Source organism: Zootoca vivipara, chromosome 1, assembly GCF_963506605.1.
Source record: "Zootoca vivipara chromosome 1, rZooViv1.1, whole genome shotgun sequence".
NCBI lineage: Eukaryota > Metazoa > Chordata > Lepidosauria > Squamata > Lacertidae > Zootoca > Zootoca vivipara.
The window spans coordinates 66,801,873-66,816,151 of NC_083276.1; the positions used below are offsets into that span (position 1 = coordinate 66,801,873).

Consider the following 14,279-nt stretch of genomic DNA (forward strand, 5'->3'; position numbering starts at 1 on the left):
ACGGGATGATATAAAACATTAGCCCCCTAGTTAATTGTATGCAAGGCCTTGTCTTTGGGAACGTAAGTTACTAGAATTGCTTTTGAATAAATTCCCCAGAAGAGGTGCACTAAGAAGCAAAGTCCCATAGCCTCTGTGTCTGCAGTCTTACCGACGAGTCTTCAGCCTTTTGGAAAGCATTGTCTCTGTCCAATGTTAAAGGGTGGCAAAAGTATAAAATGTCACCTGCTTTTGAAAATTTATGGGTATAAACTGGGAGTATGGTGAGTGGGATGATACAGAAATGCTGGAAGCTCTTGGCTCATGCAGTATATTCGTGATGTGATGGAGATGGATGCGGGAAGATGACACTTCAGTTTCCATGTACTCATCATTTGCTGCTTATTGCTGATCCCAAATCAAATTGGCCGGTGTAAACAATATTGCAACCTGCAGCTGCTATAGTCCATCAAAAAGAATGCTGGCGTGCTAAATTGATTTATAGGTTGTTTGGTTTGTTAATTTGTTAAAATGCCCTAGCCTGCAGTACTTCACTCCAAGGGGGACTGATAATCAATTTAAACAAATCAATATCAAACCAAACCAAACCAAACCAAACCAAACCATGAAAGCACCACAGTAGAAAATTTAAAGCATATAGGTGATAACCAACTAATTCAAGCCCAGAGTAGACCCAGTACAATAAATGAACCTAAGATAGAACCCTATCAAATCTTATTGCCCTAAATAAGAAGCTTCCACGCCACACATGGATCAGGTCCATGAATACGCAATAAGTAAATGCTGATGGGGTGAACTAGTCTCTCTCTCTCTCTCTCTCTCTCTCTCTCTCTCTCTCTGTGTGTGTGTGTGTGTGTTATCCTCTCAGTCCAGCTGAATCCAGTGAATGCATGAGAAAGAAGCATAGAGGAATGACTAATATAAACTGTGGAACCACTTGGATAAAGTTAAGCTTATTGTGTCAGCTACATAAAATCTTATTTGTTCCCTTTTTCTGATTAAGACTTTCAAGGGTTTTTTCCAGCATCTTTTGCTAATGAGTGTTTGTTTGAGCTTTCTCGAAGGCTGAGTCACTGCTAGCTGTTGTCAGGAATGCGATCCAGAAGAATACTGCCATCAAACTAACATTTTATTCACAGCGGATCTGAGCTTTTCCTTCGTCCTGTCAAAATAATGCATGACAAAAATCTGCATGGTAGTTCTGTTGCACTTGGAAACATTCCAGTGGAAAGAAGGTGAACACCATAGCCCTCCAGATATTGAATTCACATCATCGTTGGTTTTGCCCATTGTTGCTGGAACGGATGGGACTTGGAGTGCAACAACATCCAGAGGGCCATACATTTCCCATCCCTGCCATAGAAGTTGCAAGACCAGTAGAAAACGACCAGGTTTTCTTGGGTAGTTGATGTTTCAGTTAGCATGGACCCAAGGTATTCTTGAATACCAAGAATGCAGTCTGACAGATCTTGCACATGTAGTGGCTTCATCTGCCCCTGGAACTCTACGCGCTTCTAATGTTCAAAGGAGAGAACAAATTCTCCCACAATTTTCCATAATGCTCCACAACACAACTTGAGAGACAGTTTGCTTTTTAGAAAGAGTGTTTCATAAGCACAGCTCAGTGGTGAGTCATGGAAAGTTCTGATCCAGCTTGCAACAACAGAAGATAATGTAGGCCAGACCTTTAAGTCACAACGTATTAAAAATTAGTTATGTAAGGTATGAATCTTTCTTGCATGACACAAGGTAACATCAGTAGAAGATAATTCTGACCCACATACGTAAAACTAAATATAGACAAGCCTGAAAGTGCTGGACTTCTCTGGCATTTTAGTATTTATTTAGTATTTTAAAGTCCCACTTTAAAGAAATACTAAAATGAAATGGAATTCATGCAAACGTTAATAAAATTATGTAAAACCTAAATGAATAAAAACATAAACTTACAATTCAGAATCTTCCTGACAAGACAGAACATTTTCCCTCAAGATTTTTCTCCTCTTTTCAGTTACTGCAGATAGAGAATGTGCAGTCTTCACAGATGTGCATTTACTATGTCTACCCAGTAGATGGATTACAGACTTATGGTCAGCACTCAGCCCATCTCTCCCTAATCTCTGACTCTCCAAGTCAGATTTCCCATGGATACCTATCATAGCTTTAAATAAGCTGTTGGCATAGAGAAGCTGCATGCACTATAGAAGACATTTGTCTATTTGCAGCTCTTCAAGTATTTTCTAAGTTACTTTATATAGTAGCAAAAGCAGATCTCAGGTAGATGAAGGTTACATGCAAAGTTTGGGTGCAATTTACAATTTACTTTTTTACAAGATAATGCAAAAGGAAACAGCCTGGGTGCCAGTGAGGGAAACTGAGTTTTCTGGCTGAGTTGACCTCAAGTTTGTTAGTCTCAAGTGCTTGTGAACTGCTTTCATGTTGACTTCCTTTTAGGCAGCTTATATAGCTTATCAGAATTTAATGCATAGAATTTCATAGAATTACACAAGTGTTCTTTTCCTGAAGCTCATAAAAGAGAGCCTTTGAAAACACAATTCCACCTAGCATAAGAAGAGTACATTATGACTGATAGGTCTTGAATTCTGGGTTCTTGAGGCCAAAGTTGCTGTTAACAATTCTACTGCTGGTCTTGGAATCTGAGACCCATTTAAACAAGCTTCTAATACCAGGTGAGTTTAGCTCAGGCATAGGCAACCTTGGTTCTCCAGATGTTTTGGAACTACAACTCCCATGATGATGATGATAATAATTTATTATTTATACCCTGCCCATCTGGCTGGGTTTCCCCAGCCACTCTGGGCAGCTTCCAACAGAAAAATAAAATAAAATAATCTATTAAACATTAAAAGCCTCCCTAAACAGGGCTGCCTTCAGATGTCTTCTAAAACTCTGGTAGTTGTTTTTCTCTCTGACATCTGATGGGAGGGTGTTCCACAGGGCAGGCGCCACTACCGAGAAGGCCCTCTGCCTGGTTCCCTGTAACCTGGCTTCTCGCAATGAGGGAACTTCCAGAAGGCCCTCAGTGCTGGACCCCAGTGTCCGGGCAGAATGATGGGGGTGGAGACGCTCCTTCAGGTTTACGGGACCGAGGCCATTTAGGACTTTAAAGGTCCCTAGCTAACAGGGCCAGTGGTCAGGGATCATGGGAGTTGTAGTTCCAAAACGTCTGGAGAGCCCAGGTTGCCTATGCCTGGTTTAGCTGCTCAGAATCGGGACTTATTCTGAAGGATGTTGACAAACTCTAAGGGGGTTCCCTGACTTCTTATATTTTAAATTTCACAGGCCTCCCTAACCAACTTGTAATCGGTGTGGAAAGTTGGCAGTTCTTGACAACTACAACTAACTTGTTTTCAAACTTCAAGCTTTCTTTTCTTTTCTTTTCTTTTCTTTTCTTTTCTTTTAGATTAAACTATACCACAGTCTGCCCACTGCAGATACAAAGGAACTGAGTCAGATGATGAAATACTGTTTGTTGAGATAGTGAATCATTGCTGTTAAAGCAAGAAAGCTGCTTTTCTTGCTTTCTCAACATTATCTGTGAATGGTATTATGTTTCTACCTTGCTACCCACCCCACCCAGGAGCTCAAGGTTGTGTACATTATCCTCCCTTCCCTCCCTTTATCTTTGCAACAGCCCTGTGAGGTAGGCTAGGCTAAGTAAAAATAGGTGCATAAGCAGCAGCTTTTGCCAATAGATTGTGCGGGGTGGATTGTGCAGGAGGCCCAATCCGCATACAGTGTCAGGAAATGCTGTTGGTAGTGCTAAATACAGGTGCCTTTCCCCATTGATTGGGGAATGGCTAATAGAAGGATGTATGCTTTTTGTTATGTCACACTATGTCATGCAGTGCCCCTCCATGGCAGCCATTTGTGGCTAGTACCCACAACACTTTCTTAAAATTCAAAATGCACACACTGGCCCAGTGACCCCTACAGCAAAGAGTGATTCTATTTTAATACAGTGAGTTGTTAAAATATTAGTTGTATCAAGCCTAATTTAGGCACTCTCCTGTTAAGTACAGCTCTGTACTCTAAGAGTGATATGGAATATTAATCATATTTTGGATAGACCCATTGAAGTCAATGGTCTCAAGTAATCTAAGTCCATTGATTTCCATTGTCAGCGTGACTTTAAGTCAGTAAGGTGCCAACTACATAGCCAAGAAATGAGGAGGAAGCATTCTTATGATTTGTGATTTCAACATTCTTCTCGGTATAGCACTATAGCCATTTATATAATTATAGTGGTGTAAGTGGCTCTTTGCCTTTTTCCACATCATTCCACAGCTTATACTGTCTGCAAAAGTACTTGGAAAGTATTTAAGCTAGAATACATCTGATGAGGTCCATGGCAATATTGCTAAGATATTAATCCTTCAGGGTTTTTTAAAAAAATGTCTGAAATTGAAATCTGCCCCAAGCCTAGGAAACAAGGAAGATGTCAAATTTAAACGCACGATAAACTGCTTTGCAATAAAATCTTCCGTTCAATATTTTTAACCTTTTGGCGAAGTCATGTACTCTTTTGAGAATCTGATGAAAGGAATCCAACTAGGAATCCAGTTCAGCCTGAAATATATCCATCACTTTTTTACTTGTCTGCCCCTTTATTACTGCTGTGGAAGATGTTGGATTCTTGTGTACCATTTGTAGCAGCTCTTTGATATGACCTGACATAATATATTGATCCAGTATTACTGAATGAGTGCATCCAGGGAGGTCAACACAGAATTGTTTTGCTGTTTTCTGTGACCTAGGACAAACTCTGCATGTACTGTATGTGATTGCAAAAGGAAATGTTTTACTTTCAAGTAATAGGTTGACCACATAACTTTGCACAAAGCAATGTGTAGGACTGCAGTGTCGCAATCTGCTACTAGTAAATCTTAGCTGCATGTGATATTATCATAGCAACTATTTCTTCTATACTTACCAAAGGTATGTCATTTCTTTTCTCAGGAGTGCATTATTGATGAGGACTGTGAGACAGGAAAATACTGTGAATTCTCTGGCTTGGAGTACCAGTGTCATGTTTGCAAAACTCAATACACAGTGAGCATTGCATCCCCCTTCCCCCATCTAGCTCTTCTTAACGTGGCAGGCAGGCTGAATTATATAATGGAACTATGTTGATTGTGTGATGCCTAGGTAATGCGAATAATACTGACTGGTAGAGTCCAGGCCCTATTTATTTTAAGAACAAGAAAACCAGAGTGAAGGTGGTAAAGTATTGATGAAATGCCTGCTGAACTCTCGACTTAAATTGGAAACATATGGTTTTAATTGTTTATATGTGAGCCTTAAATGTAATGACAGGAAATATCCTGTTCAGCATGGTAGAAAAACATAACCGGATTTTTCACAGAAACAGAATTCTACATTTAATTCCAACCTTTAAACTAAGAGTCAAAATAGGTTTATTCAGATAATCTATAATAGGGTATACAGAGGTGTCCTTTATCCCCTTTACTTTTGGATTTTTTTGAACCCTAGCTTGTGCCATTAGTCAGTCTCCTTGTTCTACACCAGCTTCCAAAAAGTATTCAAGAATCGTCCCACATAGAGCACATTACAGTAATCCAGATTTAGCTACATTTTGACCAGGAGTAAGTCACCCCACTATATCTGTTTTTTCTTTGTGGTTTGTGTTGGTGTGCTTCTTAGGCAATGCACCGTGTTTTTATTTTAAGCTGTTACAGAATTACTGATGCATTGATAAGTGTGGACTTTCAGAATTTAGGTTAGTGGGATTGTTTAATGCAGGTCTATGAAGAAGTTCATGCCCGATGCAAGTTACTGTAGCCAGGTTATATTGACTGTCTTTATGATGTTGTATGTCCCATGATGATTAATAACCAATTCAGCATGTGTGTGTTTATTTTTCTTTCCTAAGCAATGCTCTCGAGATGTGGAGTGTTGTGGACATCAACTGTGCGTCTGGGGTGAGTGCGTGAAAGCTGCCTCAAAAGGAGAAAATGGAACGATTTGTGAAAACCAGAAAGACTGCAATCCTGGAATGTGTTGCGCATTTTCAAAAGGTCAGCCACTACATCACTTTCTGCTGTTGTTCCTATTCTTTCCCTTGCACGAGAGGCCAAGCAAGAAACTGCTTCAGTGTGTGAGCTTGCATTTCCACTGTATATTGCACTTCACCACCTTCAAGATGCTTTGGGCTACAATTCCCATCAGCCCCAGCCAGCATGGTCAATGGTTAGGGATGACAATAATAATAGAATCTTAGAGTTGGAAAGGACCCAAGGGTCATCTAGTCGAACCCCCTGCAATGCAGGAATCTCAGCTAAAGCATCCATGACAGATGGCCACCCAACCTCTGTTTAAAAACCTCCAATGAAGGAGAGTCCACCTCTCATGGGAGTCTGTTCCACTGCTGAACAGCTATTACCATTATAAAGTTTTTCTGAATCTTTACTTGGACTCTCCTTTCTTGCAAATTGAAGCCATTGGTTCGAGTTCTACCCTCCAGAGCAGGAGAAAACAAGCATGCTCCTCCTCCATGTGACATACCTTAAAGTATCCTTAAAGTATTTGAAGATGGCTGTCATATCTCCTTTCAGTCTCTTTTCCAGGCTCCTCCATGCGCTCCTCATAAGACTTAGTTTCCAGACCCTTAATCAACTTGGTTGCCCTCCTCTGCACATGTTCCAGCTTGTGTTGCCCAGAATTGGACACAGTATTCCAAGTGTGGTCTGAGTAAGGCAGAATACGGTGGTACTATTACTTCCCTTGATCTGGACACTATTCTTCTGTTGATGCAGCCTAGAATAGCATTAACTTCTTCTTTTTTGCGGCTGTTGACTCATGTTAACCCCTAGATCCTTTTCACATGTACTTCTAGTAAACCAGGTGTCCCCCATCCTATATTTGTGCATTTGTTTCTTTCTGCCTAAGTGCAGAACCTTACATTTGTCCCTATTGAAATTCATTTTGTTAGCTTGTGCCCAGTTCTCCAATCTGTTACGGTCATTTTGGGTTCCTATTCTGTTTTCTGCATCATTAGCTACCCCTCCCAGTTTGGTGTCATCTGCAAATTAGATGAGCATCCCCTCAATTTCTTCACATAAGTTATTTCTAAAGACAACAACAAGCCCAAGACAGAACCCTGTGGCACCCCACTTGTCACTTTTTTCTAGGATGATGAGGAACCATTAATGAGTATTCTTTGGGTTTGGTCAGTCAACCAGCTACAAATCCACCTAACAGTTCTCTTTCAACTCATATTTTACCAACCTTGTGAGAACATCATGAGAGTCTTTGTCAAAATCCTTACTGAATTCAAGATACACTGTCCACAGCATTTCCCTGATCCTCCCAAGTTTGTAATTCCATTTTTAAAAAATCAAATCAGATTGGTCTGGCATGAGTTATTTTTGAGAAAACCCATGCTGGGTCTTAGTAATCACAGCATCCTTTTCTAAATGCTCACAAACCGACTGTTGAATTATCTGTTCTAGGACCTTCCCTGGTATCGATGTCAAGCTCACCGGTTGGTAGTTACCTGGGTCTTCCTTTCCCCCCTTTTTGAAGATGGGGACAACATTTGCCCACCTCCAGTCTGTAGGGACTTCACCTGTTCTCCAAGAATTCTCAAAGATAACAGACAAAGGCTCTGAAATTACATCTGCAAGCTGCTTTAGTACCCTTGGATGCAGCTCATCAGTCCCTGGAGATCTGAATTCATTGGAAGTAGCTAGTTGTTCCCTTACTACCTCGTTTCCTGTCTTGGGCTGCAGCTGCCTCCTTACATCATTTATTCTGTTATCACCAGGTTGGGCATCACTTTCCTTTTGGGTGAAGACAGAGGCAAAGTAGGTGTTGAGTAGTTCTGCCTTTTCTCTGTCACCCAATAGCATTTCTCCATCTTCCCCATGCAGAGGACCTACCACTTGCTTGTTCTTCCTCTTACTTTGGACATAGACGAAGAGTTGTACTCCAAAACAAATGGAGCCCACTAGATTGGGGGAGGTTGGTATGTATTAATCTGTGTGTGCAGGAGAAATCAGCGGCAGAGAATAATCCATAAAATGCACATCTTGTACAATTCAAAGTTTGGCCAAATGGTAAAGCAGAGTGCTTGGTGACTGAGCATGATGCTATGAAAACAGCACTTTAAAAAAACAAAAAACCTGGATGATTTGTGCAAGATTTCCTGTCAACTAACAGCAGTTTTCTTAATTTTGAAACTCCTGAGTGTCAACGGGGTGCAGTGGTTAAGAGTGGTAGACTCGTAATTTGGGGAACCGGGTTCGAGTCTCCGCTCCTCCACATGCAGCTGTTGGGTGACTTTAGGCTAGTCACACTTCTCTGAAGTATCTCATCCCCACTCACCTCACAGAGTGTTTGTTGTAGGGGAGGAAGGGAAAGGAGAATGTTAGCCGCTTTGAGACTCCTTAGGGTAGTGATAAAGCGGGATATCAAATCCAAACTCTTCTTCTTCTTTCAGTCTAATTTGTATTTGCAAGGTTGTTGATATGGGAGGTTGTGTTTCTTGAGGCTCTGCTTTAGAGATTTTACAATGCTTTTGAGGAAAAGCTCCCATTGTCAAGAGTATGAAAATGAGAACTGGGCACTGGGGAAGTCTTCCTGAGCTTAAATTGGAGAGGTAGCATAGCCCTATACACTTTCACCTGAGTCCATGTCCTTGCCCAGCCATGATCTCGTTGGATGTCCAGAGGGCAGCTTGCTGTCTTGTGGCTTTTGTCTCATGGTCACTCAGTATGAAAGAGAAATTGTCAGAGGAAGAGATTTCCCATACAAATTATCACCACATGGTATGTTGGTAACAAGTGTTCCCACTAACTCTTAGTTCCCTGCCATCTGTAAAATAAGATTAGTATTGATCTCAAACAGCTCTTATGGAAAGAAACAAGGTACTGTAAAGAAACAAGATAAAGGTAATTAAAGCATCTTACATAGAATAGATGCTGATAACTTTGATATCCGTTACTAAGCAAATTAGCTCCCATTTCCCTAAGATGAACATATCGGTTCTTTTCAAATAATCCTAGACATCATGTTTATCTTTTTGCTCATACCTTGAGCAGGACATGCTGTGTTGAGATTACTAGGTGCTAACGGTATTCAGTGCTAGTCTTACTCAGAGTATTAATTTCTTCTGAGTTAGTAGAAAACCACCCTTTATCACAAGAATGTGCAGTTAGTGAATTTGGTTTTCAGGGTGGAGATATACAGCCTTTTGTTCCGACAGAGAGAGAGAGAGCACTAAAGGCTTGTTTTAAGCCCTTGAAAACAAGATGGTGCACATATGACTAAATGCATGTGCCATATTGGTTAGGGTTATGATTCCTGTGGCTCTATTTGTCATTAGTAGTGTATTGTGTCCTTGTAACTTAAGTGAATTAAGAAAGTTTTTCTAGGTGAGCCCTTAGAATTTGTTGGAAGGAAAAGGACTGACATTGCTATGCAAACTCAGTTTGTCTTATATTTAATATTAGGCAAATTTATATGTATATATTCCTTCTTTTACACATTCAACCTGCACATATTCTGCATGTGAAACTGAAGAGATCAGACATTTTACTGGACTCTCCAACTTTTACCTACAGACCTTCTGTTCCCTGTGTGCACCCCATTACCTGGAGAGAGAGAGCCTTGCTACGATCCTTCAAACAGGCTTCTTAACCTAATTACATGGGAGCTGGAGCCAGATGGAGCCCTCGATCGTTGCCCATGTGCACATGGATTCATTTGTCAGATGCAGAGGTAGGAAAATGGATTATTTTTCACAGAAAGATCAGGAGTAGATTCTGTGTGCACACCTCATTTTTCAATGAAGACAAACCCACTTTCTGGACATGTGACTTCCTAGACAAGCCATCCCTGCCCTGGGGCTTTCCAGATTTACTGGGCTTTTACCTCAGTCTCTGCCAGCATGGCCAATTGTCAGATCTTGACAGGAGTTAGTCCAAATATATGGAGGGTACCAGGCTGGGGGTGAATGTGCACACTGCAAAAATACCTGACTGCTGGTTTTTGGGTGGACCAGGTCTCATCTTCCCAAAAAACGTAAGAATACAATCCTACTTGCTCAGGCTTAAATCAAGGGCACAAATTACTCAAGACTAACTTAAGCCTCTGTGGTTTCAATTGCACTTAAGTTTGACTTCAGTTCGAGTGGAGCTAAAGTGTATTAAAGAACCGAAACCTAATTTCCATAGGACATAAATGCCATGAATATATCAGATTTGCCTTTCTTTTGACCCTATCTGAACAGTGGCAAAAGAAGGGTTATCATTTCAGAGTTAAGGGATAATGGAAAGAATTTTCAGTAGCACTGGTCTAGTTTTGGATATATCCAAGACAGTATTGCAAACAGGACCATTGCATTTTAAGGTTACATGTTCCGGCTACTTTTAAAATGCCTCATAGCCTGAAGCAAATTACATTTTGGACTGGTTTCTCACACTTGTATGCTTGCATAGACACTTGTACAACTGATCTAATAGAAATGCACAACTTTCTCAACAGGCACAGCAGCGATTCTGTGTGTGAACTCTCTTTCAATAAGACCCAAAATGAGGAGAAGCCTTTACCAGTGGATGAAATATCACTTCTGGATTTTGTAACCTCACACATTCCTGGCGACTATGGAGAGAGATTGATTACAGAAGTACAGGAAGGTTTGGATGAAGACACAACTGATCCAAAGAAACTGGATCTGATTTTTGGAGATGAAATGTAAAATAGTTAAGCAAGTTAATTAGTCACACTCACCATTCTAGCAATTTAGTGTCTTGTTTGATAACTCTAAACTTGCACCCCTTTTCACTACTGGTTATAAGTGCAATAATTGAGAGTATACTTGCATGATCAGATGAGGTTTTCTCTTTTCAAGCTCAAACCAAATTCTACACAAAAATGCCAAAGGTTGTGGACAAGTTTGAGTTTTAAACAAGGCTTGAACTTGTTGATGGATAGATTAATTTAAGTCTATTTATGATTATTGGTGGTGGTTTGAGCTCTGCGTTTTATGTATATGTTGCTTGTTTTTTTCAAAATTTGTCAAGAGCCTTCTTGATTTTTTAGACTGGGCATTGTTTTTATTCAGTCTTTTAAAATATAACCAATGACACTGCTGTAACTGTGTATTTTAAAGACAGCAACTACAGGGACTTGAGATTTTAAAATGAGGTATAAAGGATGAGAAAAGTCAGTGTGGCATGTAATTTAGCAATAATTAGTGAAAAGCATCTCTAACAAATATCTGAGTGGAATGAAACTTTAACATCAAAAGGATAGTAATCATTCCTCTAGATAGCTATTTTATCCCATCCTAGAAGCAGGTTCTAGAAGGCATGTATGTTTTATATAAAATGCATATTTGCTATTGAACACTTAAAATAAAGCAGTATGATTTGAAAAAAGGCATATGGATCCTACTATCTTCTCTAGTAATGGGCACAATCTAGTAATGAGCCCCTCTCCTAGTATAATCTATTGCAGCCCTTACCTGGTGATATGACCAATAGGCTCATCTGCTCCAGCAGTCAAGCCCCTCCCTTAATAATGCTGAGAACCACCAGGTCCAAACTTCACAAGTAATTTATCCTAAACCTGTTGTGATACCTTTTAAACTTTAGGAAAACCCCAAAGTTGTTAAGGTTTTTTGTTACAAAAACGGCAGAAAAATGTGATTTTTCTATTGACTTTCCTAAGATCCAGGACAAAGCCCAGCCTTTCAGAAATTTCCCCCAGACGTGAATTCTGCCTTGAAATCCTGGTAATTTCTAGGAAAATCCGGATGTCTGGCAGCCCTATTTCAAATAACATACTCCTGATAATACTGAGCACATAGTAGACTAAAGGGGAACTCTTGCAATTGGGGGCTAGAGTGGAAACAGAACCCAGCCCGCTCCAGTAGGAAAGAAAAAAAGAAATTGAGACTATGTCAAAGCTGAGTTACTAATACTGTGGTAACTTAATTCTATATTACAGCTAAGGGCAGTCTCTTCATGTTTTCTAAGGAAGGTACTGAAACCCCTTTTTTAAAAAAGATGCCAAGACAGAGTGCAGCTGCCAGATAACTATCAAAATGTCAATTCAATATCTATGCTGAAATCTCTAAAGTGTGTTAATTTCCAAGCAGGCACAGTCAGATAAGGGGAGTTAGCAAGAGACCATACTCTTTAAAAGCATTTGGCTGTGAGATGTAACATGTAATACTTAACTTCTTCAGTCATTCCCCCCCCCCCACATAGAACGCACCTGCATGCCTGGCAATAGCCATCTGTCCAGTCCCGTCCCTAATTGTTCCGAACTACAACTGTTTGTTCAAGAAGGTAGCTTTCTTACAGCCAAAGTCCTTGCTCTCCCCTCCCCTCACTCAACTATTTAAAGATCATAAGTCTATTATAACACTTAAATAGCAAGAGGAAGGTGGGTTTGAAATCCGATGCTCAAATTAGTTGGAACAAAATGATGTTCCTTATTTGGCTCAGCCCTGCAGTCTAGCATCACCATTTTTTTAAAAAGGTGATTGAGCTGGCTCTCGCAGCACCCTGAATTGCAACTTGAAACCCTTGTCTCAAAACTGCATGTTGAAAGCATAGGACTGACACCAAGCCGCATGTGACTTTCTTCCATAATCTGCTGCAGGGCCTTGATAATTTCTGCAGGCTGCATGCTAAGTAGACCTTTGGCTTGAAAGTTAAATCCAAAAAGAAAAACTTGGTATCATGAAGACTAGAGGAAATATTTTCCTCAAGTTATTAAAAGAAGTCCAGAGAAAAGTTATTAAAATAACAGAATGAACAAATGTTTTATTGGCATGTTCATTGTTGTAAACAGCATCTGGCATGGAAAAGTTTACCAAAACCTTTTATTGATATAAATTAGATGGTATTTCTGAAAAAAAGGACAACCTTCTATAGAATTGTTTGTACTGTAATTGATCTTAAGAACATAGCAAAGCAAAATCTTGTCTAAGCTTTGCAAATGAAATCATGTTTACTGCATCAATCTGTACCACTCCTGAACTACTGGATAATTTATACTGGGAGATGTCCAACTTTTTAAAAAGCTACATATAAAAACTATGATCAACTCCAAAGAAAAATAAAGTATGACTTGTAATGGTACTAGAAGATCCAAACCTGTAAGAGCTCAAAAACAAAAATGTACAAAAATAAGTAGCTGACCCAAAAACCCACCCCCAAAAACTCAGTAACAAGGGAAAATTACAAATCTAAGTACCAAGCATTTGCCAAACACAAAATGAATACAAATTTAAATAGGCAGCTATACTTTTAAATGTATACAGTGAATATTGATATGTGAAGAGAAATACCATAGTAAGCAGCTGAAATGTAGTTCTGCTAACTCAGGACAGAGTTGTATTTACACACTTGAATGGCACAGTGAAGTCACCTGTTATTCATAACCTAAATAAAAATTGGTTACAACACTGCTCCAAAATGAAACACCATCTGCTGGTAATGGTAACTTCTGCTAAAAAATACATTTATTCTTTTTACTTCAGAGATGTCCTGCTTTGTAGAAGAGAAAACTTAATGAGAGTCAGATAAAAATGTTAACTTTTAAGGGTTGGATTCTGCCAATTCCATCACATTTCCACTCGAGCTTTTCAAAAAGCCACTGTCACATTTACTTCAGAAATCTTCAATGAGGTAATGTGTGCATCAGTGAAAAAAACAGAAAAGAATTCATTCATGGCCTTTGCACAGCTTTTATTATCAAGCTATGAATATCCTGTTTGAGGCTAGTTTACTAGCTACTGTTATGTGCACATTGTCAAATTGCTCATTACCCCTCCCCGCCCCATTTTTGTTTAGTTTTGTTTATTTGCACATCCCTTTATCTTTACAGTACATTTGACTATAGTGCACAACATGATTCCAAATCAAACAGTAACTTGACTGGGCACTGAGCTTGATTGGGCTGCAGTTTTACCAATCAGTGCTGGTGTCTTTACACCTAATGTCCTGCCATAACGGCACTACACAGTAGTAGTGTACCTCTCACATGTAACAAAAAATTCCCCAGGGAAAATGCTGAAATATCAGTCTTGAGTCAAATCTTTATTTGGTGCTCCATCCAGATATATTTTTAATGCTTTTTCTTTACGGGGGGAGTAGGTCACACGGTGTCCAGTTTTCTGAAGTCGGCTGCTTTCCTTTTTCATTAACTCATTTCTCTGCTCTTCCGTTAATTCCACCACTTCTTCAGTTTTATCCCTTTTATATAAATACAACAATTTTAGA

General features: G+C 39.7%; 2 protein-coding genes across 5 annotated transcripts in view; one reads left to right on the forward strand and one right to left on the reverse strand.

Annotated features, from left to right (window-relative positions):
• Positions 1 to 14,254, forward strand: part of DKK3 (dickkopf WNT signaling pathway inhibitor 3) — a 35,701-nt gene extending 21,447 nt beyond the window's left edge. For both annotated transcript variants that reach the window (XM_035119042.2, XM_035119050.2), the window contains exons 5-8: positions 4,981 to 5,073; positions 5,915 to 6,059; positions 9,606 to 9,762; positions 10,528 to 14,254. In XM_035119042.2, the coding sequence (XP_034974933.1) occupies positions 4,981 to 5,073; positions 5,915 to 6,059; positions 9,606 to 9,762; positions 10,528 to 10,741 (609 nt within the window). In that variant the 3' untranslated portion in view covers positions 10,742 to 14,254. The remainder of the gene's footprint in view (positions 1 to 4,980; positions 5,074 to 5,914; positions 6,060 to 9,605; positions 9,763 to 10,527) is intronic.
• Positions 12,790 to 14,279, reverse strand: part of USP47 (ubiquitin specific peptidase 47) — a 49,171-nt gene continuing 47,681 nt past the window's right edge. For all 3 annotated transcript variants that reach the window (XM_035119011.2, XM_035119002.2, XM_035119021.2), the window contains one exon: positions 12,790 to 14,252. In XM_035119011.2, the coding sequence (XP_034974902.1) occupies positions 14,078 to 14,252 (175 nt within the window). In that variant the 3' untranslated portion in view covers positions 12,790 to 14,077. The remainder of the gene's footprint in view (positions 14,253 to 14,279) is intronic.